The sequence below is a fragment of the Phaenicophaeus curvirostris genome, chromosome 1 (genome assembly GCF_032191515.1).
Source record: "Phaenicophaeus curvirostris isolate KB17595 chromosome 1, BPBGC_Pcur_1.0, whole genome shotgun sequence".
NCBI classification, from domain to species: Eukaryota; Metazoa; Chordata; class Aves; order Cuculiformes; family Cuculidae; genus Phaenicophaeus; species Phaenicophaeus curvirostris.
In genome coordinates, this window is record NC_091392.1 from 185,893,427 (window position 1) to 185,915,505 (window position 22,079).

The following is a 22,079-nucleotide window of genomic DNA, read 5'->3' on the forward strand; positions in this document are numbered from 1 at the left end:
AGAAGGATGTTGAGGCTCTGGAGCGAGTCCAGAGAAGAGCAACGAAGCTGGTGAAGGGGCTGGAGAACAGGCCTTATGAGGAACGGCTGAGAGAGCTGGGGTTGTTTAGCCTGGAGAAGAGGAGGCTGAGGGGTGACCTCATTGCTCTCTATAACCACCTGAAACGAGGTTGTAGAGAGGAGGGTGCTGGCCTCTTCTCCCAAGTGATGGGGGACAGGACAACAGGGAATGGCCTCAAGCTGCACCAGGGGAGACTTAGGCTGAACATTAGGAAAAAATTCTTCACGGAAAGGGTCATTGGGCACTGGAACAGGTTGCCCAGGGAGGTGGTTGAGTCACCTTCCCTGGAGGTGTTTAAGGCACGGGTGGACGAGGTGCTAAGGGGCATGGTTTAATGTTTGATAGGAACGGTTGGACTCGATGATCCGGTGGGTCTCTTCCAACCTGGTTATTCTATGATTCTATGACTCCATGACAGTATTACCATTTTAGAAAAGAATTGTGTGAAAACAGGACAAGGCCATATGCCTGCAAAAGAACTAAATATGCTAAAGTGAGACTGAAAGCTAAGTTCAATACTCCGTTAAGGTAACAGAGGCAAAATATACTTCTCACGGGAGATTTTGGCTTCTTTTATTCCAGGAAGGACATAAAGTTGATTTGTTTTCTGAACACTAAGAAATTAACAGCTTTCATATCAGTTGCGTTGCCAAAGTTACTTTGTTCCTTGGTGACTGCATTTTTCTTTTGTTCTGTAAGTCTTTCGGTGTTGTTTCTTTTCCAGAAACAGATGAAAATTACCTTAACATCAAGACATTTCAGAAACAGAATGCAAATAAAATACCCTGCTATATTAGATCAGAGACAGTTAGTCAAACTAAGACCTGTCATTCTGTCTGGTTATAATGAGAACTCATGACAGACAGGAAAATGGGAAGAGGGGACCACACAGCAGACTGTATCCATCTTTTTACTGATGATGTATCATTTTCAGGCTATCCACAGGAGGAATCTTTTCTTCATTCAGTTTTAACAGATCTTCAACAGCTAGACAGGTGCTCATACTGCAGCATGTTAAACACCTTGCTCACTCTCAGCAACAGAAATTCATCCTCCAATTTTAAGCTGTTTGGATAAATCTTTTCCAGTGTTCAGAGCTCTAAAACATCTAGACAGTGTTATAATAAATTTTGGACCAAAGAAACTGTACTGTATCTAGGAATTCTAAAATTCCACATTTATATTTTTGTACTTAAGATGATGCCATGTGTTTCATCTAAAAACCTGTTCATGCACATTGAAAAAAGTTAAATATCTAAATTTTTATTTCACCTTAGACCCGTCAAATCTTCCAAGTGTTTGTAGCAGCTTTACAACTTGTATTCTTGTATCTTCTTCACAGAAGAAAATCCATGAGGAGTTCCTACCATAGGTAACAGAGAAGCTAACAAAACAAAATTTAGCATTTTACTAATAAACTGTCTTATAAACAAAGAGATAGATTCAACCCCCACTCCCCAAATACTTGCAATTATTCATTTATGCAGAAACAGAAATTTTAACTACTAACTTAGACTTACACAACAAAGGACTACTGTGTATGGACCTGGTTATTCTATGATTCTAAGATATTGCCTCTGCTGCGATCTATTTATATAGCACCAGTTATTCCACAAAGAAAGTAAGAGATACTTAAGAATGTCCACTCAGAAATGTAGAGGTACTATGGGTCTAATAGACACCTATGAATTCAGAAGTTTACAGATAGCAGTTTAAGTTACCTTCCCCCGTGTACCTTAACTTCCTTCCAAGAAGCCTCGCTGTTGGGCATCTAACATCATTGCACCAATTATGAAAATACCTAATGATAGGTTTTCTCACAGTTGTTTGATACTGGTCATCCCCAATATAAAAACTTCATTACCTTTTTCAGTGCAGTGAAACTATACAGATTGAAGGGACATTACCACCTTCCTCAAAGCTAGCATTGATCTCAATGCAAGATTCCTGACTCCTTCAGAAAATTCTCATTCCTTATCTCTCAATTCTTCCACTATCTAACAAAACAAAGCCTTATTAAGTCATGATGCCCTAATGGATCCAGTTGTTACTTGTCCAGTTTCTTTCACATAGCTTTTACATTAGTAAAGAAATCATCTGAGAAGAGGGATAAGAAAATTAGCAACTATAAACATCACACATTTTACTCCACAGCATTATCTACTGATATAATCAGCAATGAAAATAAACAGCAGAAAAATAAGTCAGCAAAAACAAGTAAAAAAGGTAATAGAATCATTTAGCAGCTAGAAGAACTCACAAGTCATTCATCCTTTTAGGGCAATTGAAGTAAACTGGGCAACTCTGCTATTCAGGCAAGCAAACAGGCTAGAGCCAGCTGGGAAAGACACTTCCTGTCTGTTCCTTCCAAAAGCTTCCAAACAAGTATAGAAAGGGTATTGGATACCCTTACGTTTTTAAATATGCACAGCAGTCAATGCCCTGTGAAGACTGAATGGGTTTCTCTCACACTTTAGTACTCAGCTAGAACCTCAGGAGATAAACACTTCGATTTACATGAAAGCAGGTGGGTGATGGACAAGGAGAAAACCACTAGAATTATCCATATAAAAAGAATTACTATATCTTGTGAATAAAGTACATACAAGTTCACAAAAAGAATGACCTGTTCACCTAGCTATTGATGGACAAACAGAATAATTTTCAAGGCTAAGTATTTCAGGTTTGCAGAGAGTATTATGCAGACCTCATAGCACACAAACGTAGAGTTGAGATTGCATGGAGCCATTGAAGATACTCACGTAACACCCAGTTGCAGGGTAATAATTCAAAAAAGGAATTTCTCCTCTGCTTGATGAATGTGGTTGCTGAGAAGAAATGCAGTGGGCCTTCTGAAGACAGTAAGAGTACGACACCTATTGATGTCTCATGACTATATCTTCTGAAATGAAATATTCTGTGTCTACATCACAATTCCTAGCATCAGTTACTGCAGAATGGGTGGATCCCTTCATTTCCCCTTTTTCCTCTTCTGTCCATTGAAAAAACTGAAAAGTACAAGCCGCAAAATATCTACATACTTCTAAACAACTCCATGTCTTCATGGAGTCACCTCCCACCAGACCAGGCTGCCCAAGGCCCCATCCAACCTGGCCCTGAACACCTCCAGGGATGGGGTAGCCACAGCTTCCCTGGGCAACCTGTGCCAGTGTCTCACCACTCTCATGGTGAAGAAATTCCTCCTCGTGTCTAGTCTAAAGCTGCCCCTCTCCAGTTTATATCCACTGCCCCTAGTCCTATCACTACAAACCTAAACTTCATATTCTAGAATTCTCTTCAAGATGTAAACGCTCTACTTAGGATTTTTCTTCTGGTTTCTGAAAAATTTTCTTCTGCTTTATTACATGAACTAGCATTTCTATTTTTGTCTCAGAGTTCTGCTGTCTTGCAAGAGCTCTATCTGTAAACTCTGTAAGTGAGACATAAATAATCTGAAAAGGAAGTCCTAGGTCATTGAAAACAGGAGCTAAAAAGGAAAAACAAATATGACTGATAGCTGAAATATTTTCCAGTTTTTCAATTAATTTTAATTCTCCTTTTACTTCTTTTCAGTTTAAATATATCTCAAAGATTGCTACTATACAAGCACTATTTTCATGTTTCTACACATAGAGAAAGCAACAGAAAGCAGGAGAGGGAAAAGCATCCTGTTCTGTAACCAGTTTAATACAAAACCTCGAATCAAAACAGAAACATCTTTTTGAGTAAATCTAATAAATTATACTAACTAAATTGAACTTCAAGAGGCTGCAGAGCCCTTGACATCATTTTCAAATCCAAGTTTTAGGCAAAGGATAGACTTCAGCACTATGGAGCTGAAGCAGGAAATGTTGCTTCCTCACAGCTCGCAACATACTAAAACACAGCATATCTTTCTTGGAGCCACTTGCGTAAGCTAAGAAGATATTTCAGATTACCTGTCTTCTCTGACCATACTAAGATGAAAACTGGCCATACAAGCTTCTAATAAGATGTTGAAACCTTCACTTTTTCACCACAAAGGTGTACTACCTCTCATAAACACTATAAGCAGTACAAGATAGAAACCAAAACCAAGCATTATTATCTATTTTTAAGAAGTTATTTCTACACTTAATTCAGCCAAGTAATCTGAGAGATCAAAGGTTCTGCAATACCTCACACCTTACACTGTTAAAAGAGGGGACCAGGTAGGAAAATACACATTTAAAAATGTTGTTTCTTTCGACTGGTTTATTTCCTCAATAATTTTAAACCCACAATAATTGAAGAAGGTACTTGCTCAGTTACATTATATTACTGCTGTTCTTTTATGTAAAACAGTTTTCTCTGATTTAATGAAACTTAACAGAAAACTGCTTTAGAAAACTAAAAAGAAGAGTAAGAAAGTAAAAAGAAAAGGTAGCAACTCTCATTCAAAAGCCTTGCTTCTGAAAAAAGGGTCTGTGTAATTAATATTTATATTTTGGCTGAAAAAAAATCTGAAATTAATTGGTATTCATTACACTTACTCTTCCATTAATGGTAATATTGTCCATGCACCTTCATGCCCGTCCATCTCATGAATAAGCAGAACCGTAGGCAATTCCTTCAAGAAAAATTAAAAAATTCCCATTAAACTTGAATTATGTACTTTTTTCCTAAACGCCAACTAATCTTGAAAAGAATCTTGAAATGAAAAAAATTCCTCTGGAAAGACTACTTAGCTCTTCATTGTTTTTTACCAACAAGTAGCCCTGCAGAAGACATGACTTTGGATGGCACAAAACAATGTGACTTGCAGTTTAGAGGAAGTGTTTCTTCCAACTCAACATTTCTCAATTGTCATTTAGATATAAAGTCAATACAATTCAAGTGAAATGTTTTGTATAAGTTCCATGTAATCTATTAAGCAATATATCATACTAATTTCTTTACTGTATCATAAAATCCCATAATGTAAAGATCTATAAGCAATGCAGGTTATTCTACAAAGCCTTCCACTGACAATCATACATAGAGGTCATAGGGGAGTTCTATCTAACACTCTTTACTTTGCCAAGTTCAGCTTTGACCTGTCACAATAGCATAATGAAAAAAACATTATGCAAAAATCAAAATGAGGAGTTAGCATTTTTTTCTTTCTGAAAAATCAAAGAAGCTTCCAACAAAGGAAATTCTTTTCATAGATTTCTTTACTCTTCTGTTTCTTGAAATCTCTGTTGTGGCAGATCCTGATGTCTAGCAGACAAGCTATCATTCCGGGTTAGTTCCCAAGAAAACAGCCTTCAAACATGGCCCTCTGATAATCCAAACTGCATAATTTGTTCAGTAGTTCATACAGAAAAAATAGTGAGAAATATATACATCCCATAATATAAAGCTAGTAAATTACTCCATTGATTTACTACCTTTACAAGTACAATTCTCTACTGCAGCATCATTAGGGTCTCAACCACCTCACAACTATCTAAATCCTTTGGGTTAGGTAATTGTATTATACTAGTACTGAAGCAAAAATCTTCCTGCCAGAAAAGCCAAACCTCCCAGTTAATCTAAACTTCACCATCCAAGTACATCCCATTACAACAACTAACTTAATAAAGTGCACTTTAATAAACTGATTTTTTTAATAAATTAACTTTAATAAAGCGTAATAAAGGTGGTGTCAGCACATTTTAACGCTACTGACTTAATACTAGCAAACTGAGAAAACTAGAAAACTAGCCAACTAGAAAACTGAGAACCCAGCTCCATCCAGGGCTGTCCCAGGGGAGCCACCAGCTGGTTCAAGTGTGACACTCACCAGCTAAAGAGAAGGGGGAGGCTCCCCACCCACCTCACAGCCCAACAGGGCTTACTTGCCTACACGGACTTGGGATTCATGACTGGACTCAGAAGAAGAGCATTTGGGGATGGCAATAAACTTAGTACGAGATGCTTAGAGGAAGATGAAAGGCCAGGAAAACAGGGATCACAGTGGTTTGAGGAAGAACAGCCATTGTTCAGGTTGTTCAGGGAAAGAGAAAAATGTAGCTGGTCACTTGAAAGAGATTGCTTGTCTGACCATGCCATGCACGGATCAGTCCAGTCTGTCTTCTCTTCATTTTGATATTGCAAATTGCTAACATGCTGCCTACAGTTCCCACAACTGAAATTCAGTAAAAGTCTGGTCAGGTTTTTGTAATCCAGAGATAATTCACTTGGGGTCAGGAGTAATCAGTGTAAACTTGGTTTCCATTATGTGGATGTGATATCACAAGACCTTCCTCAACTACCAGAACTGCAGCAAACTGAAACACAGTCATACAGAAAATTTACAATTGTGCCTATGTTTCCCATCATCAGGAGTAGAAAATGCGTCAATTTTAATAAAATTGCCTTCAATGCTGTAGATGAAAACCTGAAGAGATCACAATTTAGATGATTAGGACCATGAGAGGACTCAAGAAACGACTAAATTAAACAAACAAAAACATCAAAATATGTGTCTATCAATAAAACCCCATACAATTCTAACTTCATCTATTTCAATCTAAACTGGTTCACATCTTTCAAAGATCAAGATGAAGTCTGCAGTCTTTGATTAGTGCTTGCTGATAGAATCGTCAAATCCTGACCTTTCAAGGTGAACAATACAAAACCCAAATCTCATTCTTGTAATTACTGAGATGTGAACAACATTCAGAGGTATTGATCAATTTCAAAATTACTACCATAAATCTTAATACCTAGGAAAATAAAGGACATACTAAATAAAGTTCAAAGCTAATAGCAAGATTGAGACCTTGACCAAAAGCAGTTCCTATTGCTTCCTAACGCTTCCTCATCTATTCAGTCTACGTTAGCCCACATTTGCACCATTTTTGCCTACTCAACACATTGTTTTGTATCACAGAGTGCACAAACTGTATTCTGTATTAATTTAATTGGGATTAAATTAAACCAGAAGATGTGCTGCAACTGCTAATGGATATCCACTTCACAGAAACAAATCAGAATTTGTCCAAAGTAAGACCCTTTGAAATGTCATGTAACACCAGTGCTAGCTTCTCAGAAACAACTGCATTGCTCTATGCATTTGCTCCTTTTGCACCAAACTACTTGCTAAAATTAGTCCACATGTGCCAAGCAAGTATGTCACATCTGCTACACTTTAACTGTGATTTAATAAACATATAGATTTTAAGACAGTACAATATTTAGTTTGAGCAGCAGTATGAATTTTGGAACTTATAATTAAACAGTGCACCACTGGAGGAAGAAACTTACTCAATATTAAAGTTCTTATCAATTCATTCTGCATTCTCTTTTTCCTCCCCTACAATCCCGTCTTCCCCCAGATACCCCTGGCTTCCCTGTTTTATCCTTTCAGGAGTTACTGATCACGACACCCCAAAGTAAGTCTTGTTTTGTTACAAGACAAAAACAGTGTGGAAAACATTCAAAAAAGATTTGAGCATTTATTATAATAAATGCTGCCAGAAGTGTGTATGTGCATTCCAGGTGAGGTCTGGAGTCCTGTGCTGCAAAGGAAACATGACCAGTAAGTCAAGGGAGGTGATTCTGCCAATCTACTCCACTCTGGTGGGATCTCCCACCCCTGGAGTACTGTGCCCAGCTCTGGAGTCCTCAGCACAGGAAAGACATGGAACTGTTGGGGCAGGTTGAGAGGAGGGCCACAAAAATGATCAGATGGACGAACACCTCTTCTATTAAAAAAAAGCTGTCAGAGTTGGGATAGTTCAGCCAGGAAAAAAGAAGGCTCCAAGGAGATCTCATGTTGAGAAGTAAGCATTTTAAGAACTAAGGTGATAAGCAAATTTCATGAGGCTGCAGGATTTACTTGGCATGAATAAGTCCTTGCAGACGAAAAGAAAGCTGTTGCTACAAAGGATACAGATTGCACAGTAAGATTTTACAAAAAAAAATCAAAACAAAACACCAGACGCTAGATCTGATAACACTGAGAAGCATAATAACTCAAAGTTACATACAAACAAACGTGTTCTACTTAAACGAACGAGGTTGATCTTGATATTGTGGAAAACCTAGCCACAAGACGAATTGCTGTAGACATGGAGATGGAGGGGCAGGACAGAATGCAGCCCAGCACTTTGCTTAAATATAATCAGTTAAACCTTGTTAAAAATGCAAGATCCAAAAAGGAATCATCTGATCAGTCTCAGCTGGAAGCAGCTTCCATAGCGTGGGAAGCCATTACAGGAGGAAGAAGAGGAAATAGGGTTTTCAGACTAGAATCTAGAATTTGATCAAAAAATCTGGAAGTTGAAGCAATAAGCATATTATGGATTGCCTTCACTTATGGGTATTAATTTTGAAAGTTCTCCAGCAAATTACGTCTATGAAAAGCTATTCTAACTATACAGATCAGTTTAAACAACTCTGTTACAGTGAAAGAGAAATCCTTCCACTAGATTTTATAATCACAGCATTATTAACATGCATGTGAGATTTATAGTAAGGGTAAAACACAAAACAGTCAGACCTATGCCAAGACTCAGAATCATGAGGAAATCTTAGCTATATAGCTTGTTGTAGATCTGGAAGAGGAATGCATATCTGTTCATTTGTGGAATACAACTAACAAGGAATAAAAGAAGGCCACTACTACCACAGACCAAGAAAAATCTAGACACATTTTCAGAGTTGTTTCTTTCATAGCCTGTGATACTACTTCAAAGCCTCTTTCAGATGAGACACGTACGTCAGAATGGGAATCTGAAATCAGTTTTACAAGTAAAATTTCGTATTAGAGTGTTAAGTCAAAAGCAGACCAACCAGCAGGTGACAGGCAGAGTGGTCAGTCTGCAGGGGAGTTGCAGAGGAACAAAAAGTAGTTACGAAAGGTACTGAACCAGGGACAGAGCCAACACTGATGTGGGGAATAAAGGTGTGGAATGCAGGAACCCTGCGTCAAGATTTTAACACCCACATACACTGCTGCTCTAGAGCTGTGCAATGAAATTCTGACAAAATCTACATCACAACGGCTTAATTTGTTCTAATAAAATAAAATACTTGCCTAAAAATTATTCTAAGTAGTGCTTAAATGGTTATGGTTTTCACTTCATAAAGAAAGCATCTGACTTACTTAAACGCACACCACAGGTCTTTCTTTTTATCACTTCTACATCAAATGCCACTCAAACAAAAATAGTTATTACAAAATGGTAGACAGTTCAAATTAAAAATCTTTGATGATACATCATGTAATAAAATCAGTGAGCATTCATTGAAACAGTTCTCTTATGAGCACACAGAAGACAATCAAAAAAATGGATCAAAAAAAGGCACAAAATACCTATATTTTTAGTAAAATGCAGTAAAAACATACATAACAAGATGCAATCTGTATTATCTAAACATACCTTTACAAGATCTGCAGCCTGTTTTAAAATATCTCTTTTTAGATCTTCTGCTCTCTTGGAATGAAAAGAATTACTTTGACTTTGGATGACAAATACAATTTCTTTCAATTCTGTGAACCAGAAAATGAGAAGTTTTAAAGACAAAAGAAGTTATTTTCAGTTTTGCTCCTAAGATACTGAGACACCATGTGTATGGGGGGAAATCTATTACATAGCAAGGTATTTCTTTAGCTATACAAACATGTCACAAAATACTAAAAAGGCATAATTTGACAGAAAAATCCAAAACAGTCCTTTAGAGGATTAACATGTAAAAAGTATGACATGACTAGGAGACTTTCAGCAACAAAGACATTTATGCACACAGTGAACAGCAGCCACACTAATGAAGTTCCTTTTTCGCCAATACACCAGCGCTCCTTACCACTAGAGTTAAAAACTGTTACAGACCAGCATCTCCTCCCACTAGGCAACAGATGAACATGAGATGGAAAAGATGCTTCTTCATTAAAGAGCTTAAAATCCTATCTAGAAACAAACATCACATGGAGAGAGATGTATGTGAGAATAGTGAGGTAATACTTCCATCTGATAGGACAGCACCAACACCTCAAATGTGCCTTCACAGTTTTTAAAGGCACCACAGTTAAGCACTTTGACAGGAGAGGCAACTGAGAAATTTGAAAGAAAATAATAAAGGAGCTTTGCATTTAGAGACAGGAAAAAAACCTCACTAAAAAATACAAGTAGGTGATGAAGGGTGATGCCACAGAGAGGCTGAAGATAGCCAGATTTTCTTGATGATAGTAGACAGAAAAATTTCTTGCTTTACAAAGTGTTGAGAGAACTGGCAAATTTCATACCATTCAGCAGTAGAACACAGCAGAGTATGAGAAAGGAAAAGGAGACTACAGATGCCTTCTCCATAATTCTTAAGTTTGACCTATGCTGCATAACCCACCCAAGGCCATAACTAAGTAACAACATATAAGATAAGGAGACATCATTTCACAGTTTCTGTTTGGTTTATTAGAAAAGGCTGAACTTTATATATACCATGCAGAAAGCATGTGAACGAGGAAACTTGGAGCATAATAAAGTAAGAGGTACATTTGACTAACCAAGTACTGCCTAATGAACAAAAAAGTCAATAACAACCTTCAGTGTTCAAGCAGGTAAGTAGATGACATGTGGGGATGGCAGGGGAGGATTGAGAGCTGCATTTAAATGCTGCCACTCAAAGCGACAGTCAGATCAGGCATAAGAGAAAACAGATTTTAGTTCAAGGTGGAGACAGCACAGAAAAAGCTGCTGAGTTAATGTTTAAAGATGACATCACTCCAAGACGAGACATTGCCAAAAGGAAAGAAAATGAAATCCCATGGCATCTGTACAGAATGTCAAAAAATGTGGTAAAGGAACAAAGTGCACAGTAGAGAAATTATATAGGTAACAAAAAAGATGTAGGAGTCAAATTTCATAAAAGCAGAATTTCAAGACTGCCATCATTAGCAATGCAATAAAAGCTGACAGAGAAATTAAAGATAGAAAATCTCTTAAAAGAAACCTTAAAAGGAACGCTTTCTAAGAGCAGCTATAGGTACGCCACGGAAAGCAAACTTTCAGTAACATATAGATGTCCAGGATGAAAGTTCAATACAGAAAATCCAGAGCCATGGCTGACTGAAAGCCGACAGATTTTTCTACAAACATCTGTGTGAAGACAAACATCCCAAGTGCAGAGCACCTTAGAAGCAGCGTGTGAAGCCTCTTGTCAGGCAGCAGAGTATTTCAACATTTCTATCTGCAGTTTCACTGCAGTGTAATTCAAGTTTTATATCATGCAATAATTATTTTTAAACTGTATATTCTTGCATTGTAGATAAAGCCAACCTAAAATATCCCAATTTCAAATCAAGATCTTGACCCCTAGTTTAAAAGTGCTAGCTTGGAAAATAGAGTAGAATGAGTGAAGAATGGTGAAACAAATATGGCAAACGAATGTCCATAAAGGAAAGCAGCAGTCTCAAGGAAAAAGAGTAAAACTGAAGAACAGTATCAACAAAATGAGCGTTAACCCCAAGTATCTTCCCTAAGATTCTGAAAAGATTGCCCTCTCCAAGACCTGACCACTGATTACATTCTTTTGTTCCTCTGGATGGTTACTTGTTAATTTAGATCTAAGACAGCTCAAAGCTGCAGTTAAATGATTTTCTCCTTTCTCCCTGATAGTCTTTTTTTCTCAATTTATTAGCTTATGCACTGAGACAAAAAATGAAAATGTCAAACCGTTCAAGGTTTCTGGCGATAAAGTTGTGGAGATGGATTAAGCACTGAAATAGATACCACTTCTGATTTCAGATTTTTTTCCCACACAGTGTTCCCTCATGCTCTGGCACCCAATAAAATGCTTAAAAAAATCCTATACACAATAAAAATGTCTGAATATCAGTTATTTGCCATCTACCAAGATATCTGCTAGATTTCCTGTGCAAAAACTAAAATTAGTGCAAAAATTAAAATGACACTTCAGTGATGCCAGTGAGAGTCAAATGGCCAAATCTACACGGACAACACTGAAAATATCCTCAGAGATAGAATGCAAGAACTATATTGCTTTATGTAATTACTCTTTTAGTATCAGTGCATTTACAGTTATGCAAGCATCTGAATTACACTGAGTCTCATGGTACATTTAACAACAAATACTATATCCCACAATAGAATACTTTCTAGGAGTGATCTAATAACTACTTTGGTGATACTGCTTTAATCCCAGAGCAATAGTTTGCTCTGCTATAGACACTTTAAAGTAGTTCATTAAAAGAAATATTTGGTGTTTTAAGTTATCAACAGAAAGTACGTATAACTTTAAGCACCAAAATTCCTTCTCCAGTTAACTAGTCAACCAAGCAAACCTTTTGGAATATCAATATCCAAAAGAGCTACTGATATACTTTCTTTCTTTTGTTGTCTTCTCTCTTTTATTTCCCTAAGACACTTCCATATCTGGAAAATCTCTTCAACAATCTCAAACGGTCACTGACTGGAAAGATACTGCAAGTTAACAGAAAAAAAATAAACTGAGAAGCAGGAATGCTGAAACTTCCTGAGTCTATCACAATCATGTATTAATAAATTTTTAACAAGTCATTAACAGTAACATGTGTTTGAGCAAGTATATAATGACCCTATGCAAAATATGCCTCCTTAATATTTATCACTAAAATAGTTAAAAGGTAGCAATGGGGAAATACTGCTACCTGGAAGATAAGCAATGCAGTTTAACAACTAGCACAAAGAAACTACCTGTCTGCTTTGTTTATCTGCTTTAAAGTTATTTCCTACTGAAAAAAACAATAGACGACAGATGGTAGTTCCATCACTAATGCACCATTCTAACATTTCTAAACATAACTTCCCTAAATAATGACATTACGTTAAAATTTATGAAAACAGAACACTGTCAAAAACTAAACGAAGAAGTCTGTCAATGTCTCTCTGGGTGTTTTATGAAGTGACACATAGCAGGTCTGCTGGGAGTGATAAAAGCAGCAACCAGCAACTGGCTGTGCTACAAGACTGCATAGAAAGATATGAAAGAAAGCAAAAAGGAAATAGACTTTGTGGGACATCAGATAAGGATAGGTGAACAGGAAAAGAGAGTAATAAACTTCCATAGACAGGCCCTGGCCTTTCAATGGTAAGATGGGAGATAAATGAGACAACGGACTTAAATGTTCTCAAAAATGGTTATCTGTGTTAGGGTCAGAGCTTGTAACTAAGTCCAAAAAAAGTCAACAAACAAACAGAACCAGATATTCTCAGAACCATCCAGAGTTCTGTTAGCAATTCCACTAAAAAGCACTTTAAGACTTCCTGGTGTTCAGCTTTGACATCAAAATGGACTCAAAACTACTCAGAAACTGCTGCAACAGAAACATGGTCAAGCTGCAGTTTTTTAGAACAGGCAGACCCAAGTTCTCAGGATTCAGAAGAGTGAGAAGTACCGCAACGCTCCACGTTGCTTTAAGAACTGAACAGCTCTAATACAGCAGAGGCAGTACTAGCTTACAGTGCAGAGACTGCATGTCCTTATCTCAGGTCTGTAAACTTTTTTGCTGGAAGGACTTGTTTGCAGAAAAGGCAGAATTTTCCTCATAATTTATCTATGTCCAGCAAAAATTTATTTTACCACTCAGCATCCTATTTATGTTCGACATGTTTCTTAGAAACTTGGTTTTAGATATTATCAAGTTATTACAAGTTTTTACAAGTAATTGACAATAACCCTAGTTATTGTAAGTACCACCAGATACTACTGGAATGGTAAAGTTCAGTTTCAAGTGATATTTTTACAAGAATTGTCACTCACTATCATGACATGTTATTTTAAAATACTGTGTACTACAAAAAATGTATCGGTCTCATAGTGCAAGTGCACATGTTCAGAAAAACATTTAACTACAAGAACTCCAAATACAAACAACGATCAGGAAGCTTCCCTTTGATAAGAGGCATAAGCAAATAAAAAAATAGAGTATCTGGACATTGGCAATTATCTAACAGTGCTGCTGAGCACTTAGGCACTGCTCATAAAGTCACTTTTCAAAACATAACCATATTGTAATTACATGAAAAGGGCAGCCACAAGTTAAAAACAACACAGACTATACAGTACTTACCTTGGCTTATTTTACTCGTTGTATCCCTTTTTTCAGACTTCTAGAAGAAAGAAGGAAAATCAAAATAAGGATATAGACAAAACTCAAATATTTCTATAGAGAGACACAAAGCATTCATCAGATTGTAAATGCATATATAGAGGTTTTAACTCAAAAACTAAAGTAAAAATTTTTTCACTAAGAATTGAAAGAGATATTCTACATGTTTGTATAGTATCACTGAGACAATACATTAAAAGAATAAAAAGAAAACAGAAGAGGGAATGCTTTTCCATGACCCAATTTATATCACAGCTCTTTAAGGTAATACTAACACTGTCTTTATTTAAAAAAATACATATATCCCCTGAACACAAAGTTAGGAAAATGGAACTCCAGGATGAAAACGTACCTGTTTAGCGTGTTAAAAAAACCTTAACACATTCTTACTCATTTGATCCACTATCAAGCATCTCTTAAAACACAAGTCTTAAAAGGAAGACTCAAAAGCAATTTATACCAAGACAAATCAGTATGAAAAGGTTGTTGTACATAACATTACTTCACTGGGATTTACTAAGGTACCACACATACGTGATTAAATTTTAACAGAGTGCTGAGGAACAGACAACAGTGACTTTACATTTACATCGTTAACCAGGAAACCAAGACACAAACAGAAAAATATTTTATGTAGGAAGGAAAATAGCGTGAAATTTTTTGCACAACCTCTCCCTGGTCACAGCACCTCAGTGCTTTGATTTCTCCACATGTAAAGATGATCTTGATTTAACAAGTTGCATAAGGATGTGTTAGGATCTATCCTGGTCAATTGTTTTGAGACCTCTAGAAAGAAATGTCATACAAAGCACTTCTCAGTAGTAAGCCTGTATATAGCTTTCCTATGCTCATGATTTAATTCTTATCTTTAAACACAATTTTTTCTTCCTGTTGTGGTTTTTTTTTCAAGTATCAAACCCATCTAATCGTTTTAGTCCTACTTGCATTAAATGATACCTCCCTCTGTCCAGGTTTGAGTATTATGATGAAACACGTAAGCTCCAAATTCCCTGGTAACCATGTGTAAAATGTTTTCAAGACTGACTGCACTGCAACCATGCTTATCACCCTTTTTAGCTGACTGGGTCAATAAAGTTTAAAGAAAAACCTTATAAGACTAAGTTGTTTTGGTGGTTATGCACAGTATTGCCATCTTACAGCATAATACACAACACATGGTAAACTGAATTTCATCATAAACAACACAGGAAAATAAATTTTCTATGCAATCAGAAAAGCATGTGTTTTGTGACAAACAAGCCATATTTTACAACTGCCTTTATTAAAACAGAAAACAATTGCCTGTTACAATCCTGTTAATGCAAAAAAAAAAAAAAGGGATTTTAGCCTAAGGAGTTCTAGGAGGCACCTCTGACTTAAGAGGGAAGGTTTTGAAACTCTAAAATAGAAGGAAAGCTTTCATAAATTGTCCTATATAAGAATGATAATATTCAACAGCCAGGCTGAGACAGTAATGGAATTTGACAAACAGTAACTTAATGTAATGAAAACAGAATGACATTACCTAGTCTTCCAGATCTACTGCAGATCAGCAGTTTGCAACAGTCATCTTTTTTCATTTATGAAAATTACTGTAGACATAGCAACCACCACCAAAACCAAAAATTATTTGGAAACATGTAGCTCTGACCATAGGTCTATTGTATTTGACATGAGATCACTGGATTTAAATTGCAGTTATACATACTAACTCTTGATTCATTCTCGTACATTTATTTCACTTTCCTCCCTTAGATCTCTTATTTATAAACAAATACCTATTACAAATATACACATACAGAAAAAAATTACAATAGAAATTTGTTAAAGGACACACACCTAACACTCACTATGTTGTTTAACAGCAGGGCTGTTCTAACCATTAGTTCTTCTAACCTGTTAATTTGAAATTTCATATGCAAGCTTTGCTTGAGCTGTGACTTGCGTAGCAATATGTAACAAGGCTAATTTAGCAGAGAGGCAGCCATTTCCCTCTCAATGTCTTATATTAACATATTCATTAAGAAAGGAAAACCTGCCTCTGAACTAATAAAGATTATATACCAAAAAAACTATTCTCAAAAGCAATAACATGATCAACTTGTAGAAGCTATGCAAAATCATGAGCTTGTTTAACATAAGTTTCTAACTCACTGTTCAGCTGATCCTGGAGAAAAAGAAAAGTAATTGTTTTCTAAATTATCATTTTGTTCCAAAACAAAACCCCAAATTCTCTTAACACAAACATCAACATAAATCAGGAAATCTAGCATAAGAAAGAAAACAATAGTGCTAAGTACAAAACTTTATTCTAGTAATTCTAAGAATCTATGGGATAAATTAAGATCCTTAGTAATACTAGAAGTGCTACATGCAATTTGTGTCCCATTAAAGATCTCTTATATGCCACACAGAACAGAAAGACATCATATGACATTTAGCACCACTGAAGTCAATCATCAAAACAATCAATATCACAGATGTTAGACTTTCTGCTCTGGTCTCTTCCAGATGATTTTATAATGTCCGTAAAATGTTCCTGCTCTGGCAATTAAAGTTTATTACCTGCAGCACTGCTAGTTCGGTCTCATCTTCTGCACCTTCAGGAACTACATTTACAGCAAAGGCTGAAAGAAAAAGAAGAGTTTTTCATATTATAGGACTCATTTGCACACTTTACAAAGCTGTAGAGCAGAAGAGAAATGTTTAGGTAGAATTTCACATTAAATGATACTAAATAGGTAATAAGCCTTATGAGTACAAGACAGCCTGTTCTTACAGAACTTATACATTTGCTGCCACATAATTTTATTCCCATATATCACTGACCCTTTGATGTGAAGCAACTCTATCTTGGCTTCAAGGGAAATATATCCCATTTAAAAAAAAACCAAACAAAAAAACAAACCAATAGTTCACTCGACAACAGCGTAATGTGACATCACAGAGGAAACCTGTGTTTCACACTTTAACTTAAAGTTTGGATTAGTAAAGCTTCACTAAGAACCACAGAAACAGACAGCAGCTGACAGGAATTTCTATCAAACATGAAGATGGCTGTCATTTGCTCTGAACACTACCTCCGAACAACAGTTTAACTGTCTAATATATAACAGACTCACAAAAATGTTTACAAAAAGAACAGAGATCCCAAAGGGCTAATTTACACAGGCCTAGTGTTATCTTAAACCTTTATCCTGACATCACATAATGCATACGCTTCTGATTTGTGTTAGAAAAGTAATCATAAGAAAAGGGTCCTGGTTTTGTTGTTTTTTTTTTCTTGTTGATGTGGTCATCACATCAACTTACCTCAGCTTGGTTATTTGTAAAGGTAGTTCCACTTAACATAAGAAAGCTTTGCTAAGATTGTTTGTAAGGAGCTTTTTTCTTAAAGGTACTAAGGAGATGCAAATGAAAGCAAATTGCTATAATTTGGAAGGAACACAGGATATCAGTAATCACGGCCAAATAGATGGTTTTTGTAAAATTGGGTTAGGAAAAAAAAAAAGGAACAGACTCAAGTCGAGCATCTCAAAGCATGTTTGATTTTTTAAATTTTTTTTTTGCTTGAAATTGAATTCGAAGTTAATTGCTAGCAACTGTCAATTTCTTTAACCACCAGAAACGTGAAACACAGAAAAGCAAGAAGGCGAGACTGTCCAAAGCCTGTGGTGCTCCATTTCCAATTACTTAGGCTTTTTCAGCTGGAGACCAAATTTCATCACGAGTCTAGGAGCCAAGTTTCACAATGACATCTCAGGTCCTGCCTAACTTGAATCTCAAATCACACCTCGACATGCAGACATCCCAAAATCAGAATTCTAAAAGAGCAGACTCATGTTCACTGTAGCCACATTCCAATAAGGCGGTCAGCCAGGAAGAAGAAAACAGAGTACAAGTAGGAACGTCCCCCTCACTATGGTTCTCAAGTAAATGTTTTGCACAGAGAATACCTCAATCTGCCTATTACATCCCTTGCTGACAGCATGTTATGATCACTTTGCTTCTTCTTCTCCAGAGTAACAGTACTTAAAGCACCAGATAAGGAATACCTTCCCCTACAAAAAACAGACCCACATCTTCTACTTGATACAATCCTAATTACAAGATCAACATAACACACCTTTATTCTACATATCATATTAATCACATTGTATTAGCCTGAATAAGCATTGCCTTCTAAGTGTGGCTTATTTGCAAAACTGAATGCAAGAAGAATTTTCATGACTTTCAGTTTTCAATATGCAGCTGAGGAACACTACACGAGACCTGAAACCACTGTGACTGATGAAAGATGCTGCCTCTCTCACCATAACATTAAAGAACCCCATGCCACACTGCTTCTCAGATTCATAAAATATTAATGCACGTGATCCTTGAAGCAAAGCAAGCAATACTTGGATAACCTGGAAGAAATAGACATATTTCATACTATGTCTTTGAGAACATAGATAAAGCTCTTTGGGGAATTATTTTAACAACCCACTTCATTTTCGTATTACAGAAACACAGAATTCACGAGGTTGGAAAGGACCCTTGAAGATCACCTAGCTCAACACCACCACCCACCAAGCAAGATGCTCAGGACCTTTTCTAGTCAGGTTTTGAGTATTTCCTAGGACCAGAGACTCCACAAACACTCTGAGCAACCTCTTCGAGTGTTCAGTTGTATTTATGTTTAAACCGAATTTCCTGTATTCAGTTTGTGCCAACTACCACATGTCTGGTTGCGTGTTTCCATAACCTGCATGCTTCCTTTTTATGTCTGGGTTTTGTCAGGAGCTCCTTGTAGGTGCATGAGGGCCTCCAGCCATCTTTGCTTGCCTTCCTGCATATGGGGATGGACCATTCGTGACCTTGTAGGAGTGAACCTTAAAAAATCAACAAGCTCACTGGGACTATCTCCCATATCAATCTTTCTGCACTGCTGAGGACAGTGGTAGACTGAATACACCTGGCTAAAAATTACTTTTGTTGCCTCTGTCCTGAAATACAGTGACTTCATCACTCACACATATAATTTAAAAAACAAACCAATATCTGTGATGAACGCTAAATTCTCTCTGTATAACCATTGTTCTTACTCCCAGTGATTTCACGCATGCAGCGTTCCCTTCTATTCTAATAAATAACAATATTAAGATGACTCGGTCTCTTTATATTAAAAACTCCAGAAGACTTTTTCCAGCTAATACATTTTAATGATAATACAAGAACAGTTCAGACTATTCTTAAACTACTGAAGAACTATTCACTGAACAGACTAGCAGACCCCTGAAGACACCACAACAAAAACCTCAAGAGTCTTCACTCAACAGTGACCAAGCTTTACACTCAGGCAGACTGCAAGAATTTATTTTAGCAACAAATATGCCATGGCCCCTCTACTACCTTATTAGTAAATCTGTTATGCACACATAATGATACAAGTAAAAGAATCTTCGGAAGTAAACTGGGATCCACTTGTGGGGTAAATTCAAGTCTCACTAACAGACGGCCAAGACTGTTCTGGCTAAGAAACCTGATCTCTCAGCATGGAAATAAATAACCTCCTCTAAGGATTTGCTGGGAAAAGGGTGGTGTGAGAGCAATGCGGTAAATCTAGCCAGCATACAACTTCCCAACAAAGGGGCCATATACAGTAGGTATGAAATACAGTACCTGGGCACAAATGGACATCTTTAAGGTTAATTCATCTATCCACAATTCACTCCCAAGACGTTTCTGAAAAAGGCGTGCCCAGGAGCAGACCACAGATAGAAAAAATTCTAACTACACACACAGGTCACAACCAGATCAGCTGTATGACACAGAGAGAAACTGTAAATTCTCTGCGGAAAGGATATCTTTTTGTTGCGCGTAAAATGCACAAGTCCACAGAAGGATGACCTATGTCTGGAAGCTATCTGAGCTACTATAACAAAACAGTAACTTCTCATGTCCAAACACCATTATTAATTCAGACCACTGCAACAGATTCCTTGCTGTACAGAACTCCCCAAGACACACATCAGCCTCTGGAGCTAGAGGTACTTCTCCTAAATTCAGAAGTTCCCCTAGTCCCTTTGTGGTTTTGATGCAATGTAAGCATGCCTCAGGGGGACCACTGACTTAACATAGCACACAGTTAAAATACATCGTAAGAAAAAGCTGATGAGCTGGTTAAGGTACAAACTGCACAGGCACCAAAGTAACCAAAAAGGCTAGAGCAATTAACTGTTAGACTTCTCAGAAACAAAGCTATCTAAAGCAGAAAAAAATCACCAAGGGGCTGTTTTAAATGTAACCTACAATTTTGTATATGCCACTTCATTATTTAATGCATTGTGTACTTTGAGTTTGTTAACACACGTAGCTATTCACATCATTCAGCAGACAGAAGCTGAATGCAGCAATTGCCAGTCCTCCCCTCCTTCAGCTAAACACTCAAGAACCAAGGACATAGAAATAAATGAAAAGAAAACTCAGAAAGACCATAAAGCTCTTTGTTTCCATCAATCTTATCTTTTGAAAGTAGGACTAAAATCCACTTAAAAAGCTAGACAACATTTCTGAATTCATTCAAAACCTGGAAATTTAATCAGAGAATGTAATATAAGCAGCTTCAATTCCTAATTATTTTTCTCATGTTCCATTATTTCTATTAAAAGTTTGGCGAGTAAGTAGACTTGCATATAATACTAGAAGGCAAACCTCAATCATTTATTTTCATTGTTCAGCAGCTGAAGTCCAGGAGTATGTGCCAACATACTATTACAAAAATCAATGTAAATACTGCAGGATTAAAATACAATATACTGTATGAATACATGTAATGATATAACACCACATTATAAATGTGGAAGTAATCCTTCCTTCAGTATTACCCTTTCGAGTGTGAATAACTTCCAAATGTTCATCATTGTATGTCCTTTAAGTGCAAAGGATGTTGAAAACTGAGGGGCTCATTCTTTTGCTTTCACTCACAAAGTCCATTTGAGGCAGAAAGGAAACACACCTGTTATCTCTCTCTTTTACTGTCTGATTGGAGGCTGTTTGACCTTAGAGTCACTGCAGTCACCTCATGGGGCTGTGGGTCACTTTACATCAGCTACAAAAAAGTTCTGATTCTATGACATACATATGGTAAAAGTGTGACTAATAATAACCACTTCAAATAATGAAAACCATTGATTATATTGTACACAGCAGACAAAACATTTAAAATAGAATTTCTTTATGCTTCTGATTACAACTTCATGAAAGGCCTATTTTTGTTTTGGTTAGGGGCTGGCTGAGTTTCCTCCTCCTTCCATGTTTTTAAAGAACATAAGATTCTATGGACTGACATGATTCCAGAGAAAATCTGCACTGATGCTGTCCATCAAAGAGACAGGATCTTCCACAATGAGATAGCCTGGGAGTGCTAGCAAGCAAAATGAATTAGTTTCATGTATTTATATGCACGTTTTAATCACATTTCTTTATTGTTGTTACCCTATCAGCAAAGGCCCTGATCTAGCCAGGTAGGAATGAAGACTGACAGATTTATCAACCCCAAATGGGGAGAGAGTAAAGGGAGGAATGGAGCAATGCAAGCTAATTCCCAGCATCTGAAGCTTTACATAAAATAAAACCACTTCATTTTATTTCTTTGCTACATTTCCTTAAGCTAACAGCACATATTGGAACAAGGCAGCTGAAATCACCACTGCAAACCACAGAAATGCCTAGATGAGTGTTGTGTACACCAGTATCTTTATAAAAGGTCAGCGAAGTAAAACAGTAGAAGTAAAAGCATTGTTATCCCTTATCCCTTCTGGTTGTCTAGATATTAAACCAAACAAAATCATCTGAATACACTTTCCTATTCTGCAAGCTGTAATTTATGAAATTACTTAAATACCAAGAGACAAGCTGTTTTCTTCTGTGAAACACAATC

At 36.8% G+C, this 22,079-nt stretch overlaps 1 protein-coding gene across 3 annotated transcripts in view; it reads right to left on the reverse strand.

Annotated features, from left to right (window-relative positions):
- Positions 1–22,079, reverse strand: part of B3GLCT (beta 3-glucosyltransferase) — a 51,537-nt gene that overhangs the window by 27,257 nt on the left and 2,201 nt on the right. For all 3 annotated transcript variants that reach the window (XM_069882970.1, XM_069882978.1, XM_069882962.1), the window contains exons 2-6: positions 16,721–16,782; positions 14,117–14,156; positions 9,432–9,541; positions 4,572–4,648; positions 1,333–1,444 (exon numbers count right to left, since the gene is read on the reverse strand). In XM_069882970.1, coding sequence (XP_069739071.1) covers positions 1,333–1,444; positions 4,572–4,648; positions 9,432–9,541; positions 14,117–14,156; positions 16,721–16,782 — 401 coding nt within the window. The remainder of the gene's footprint in view (positions 1–1,332; positions 1,445–4,571; positions 4,649–9,431; positions 9,542–14,116; positions 14,157–16,720; positions 16,783–22,079) is intronic.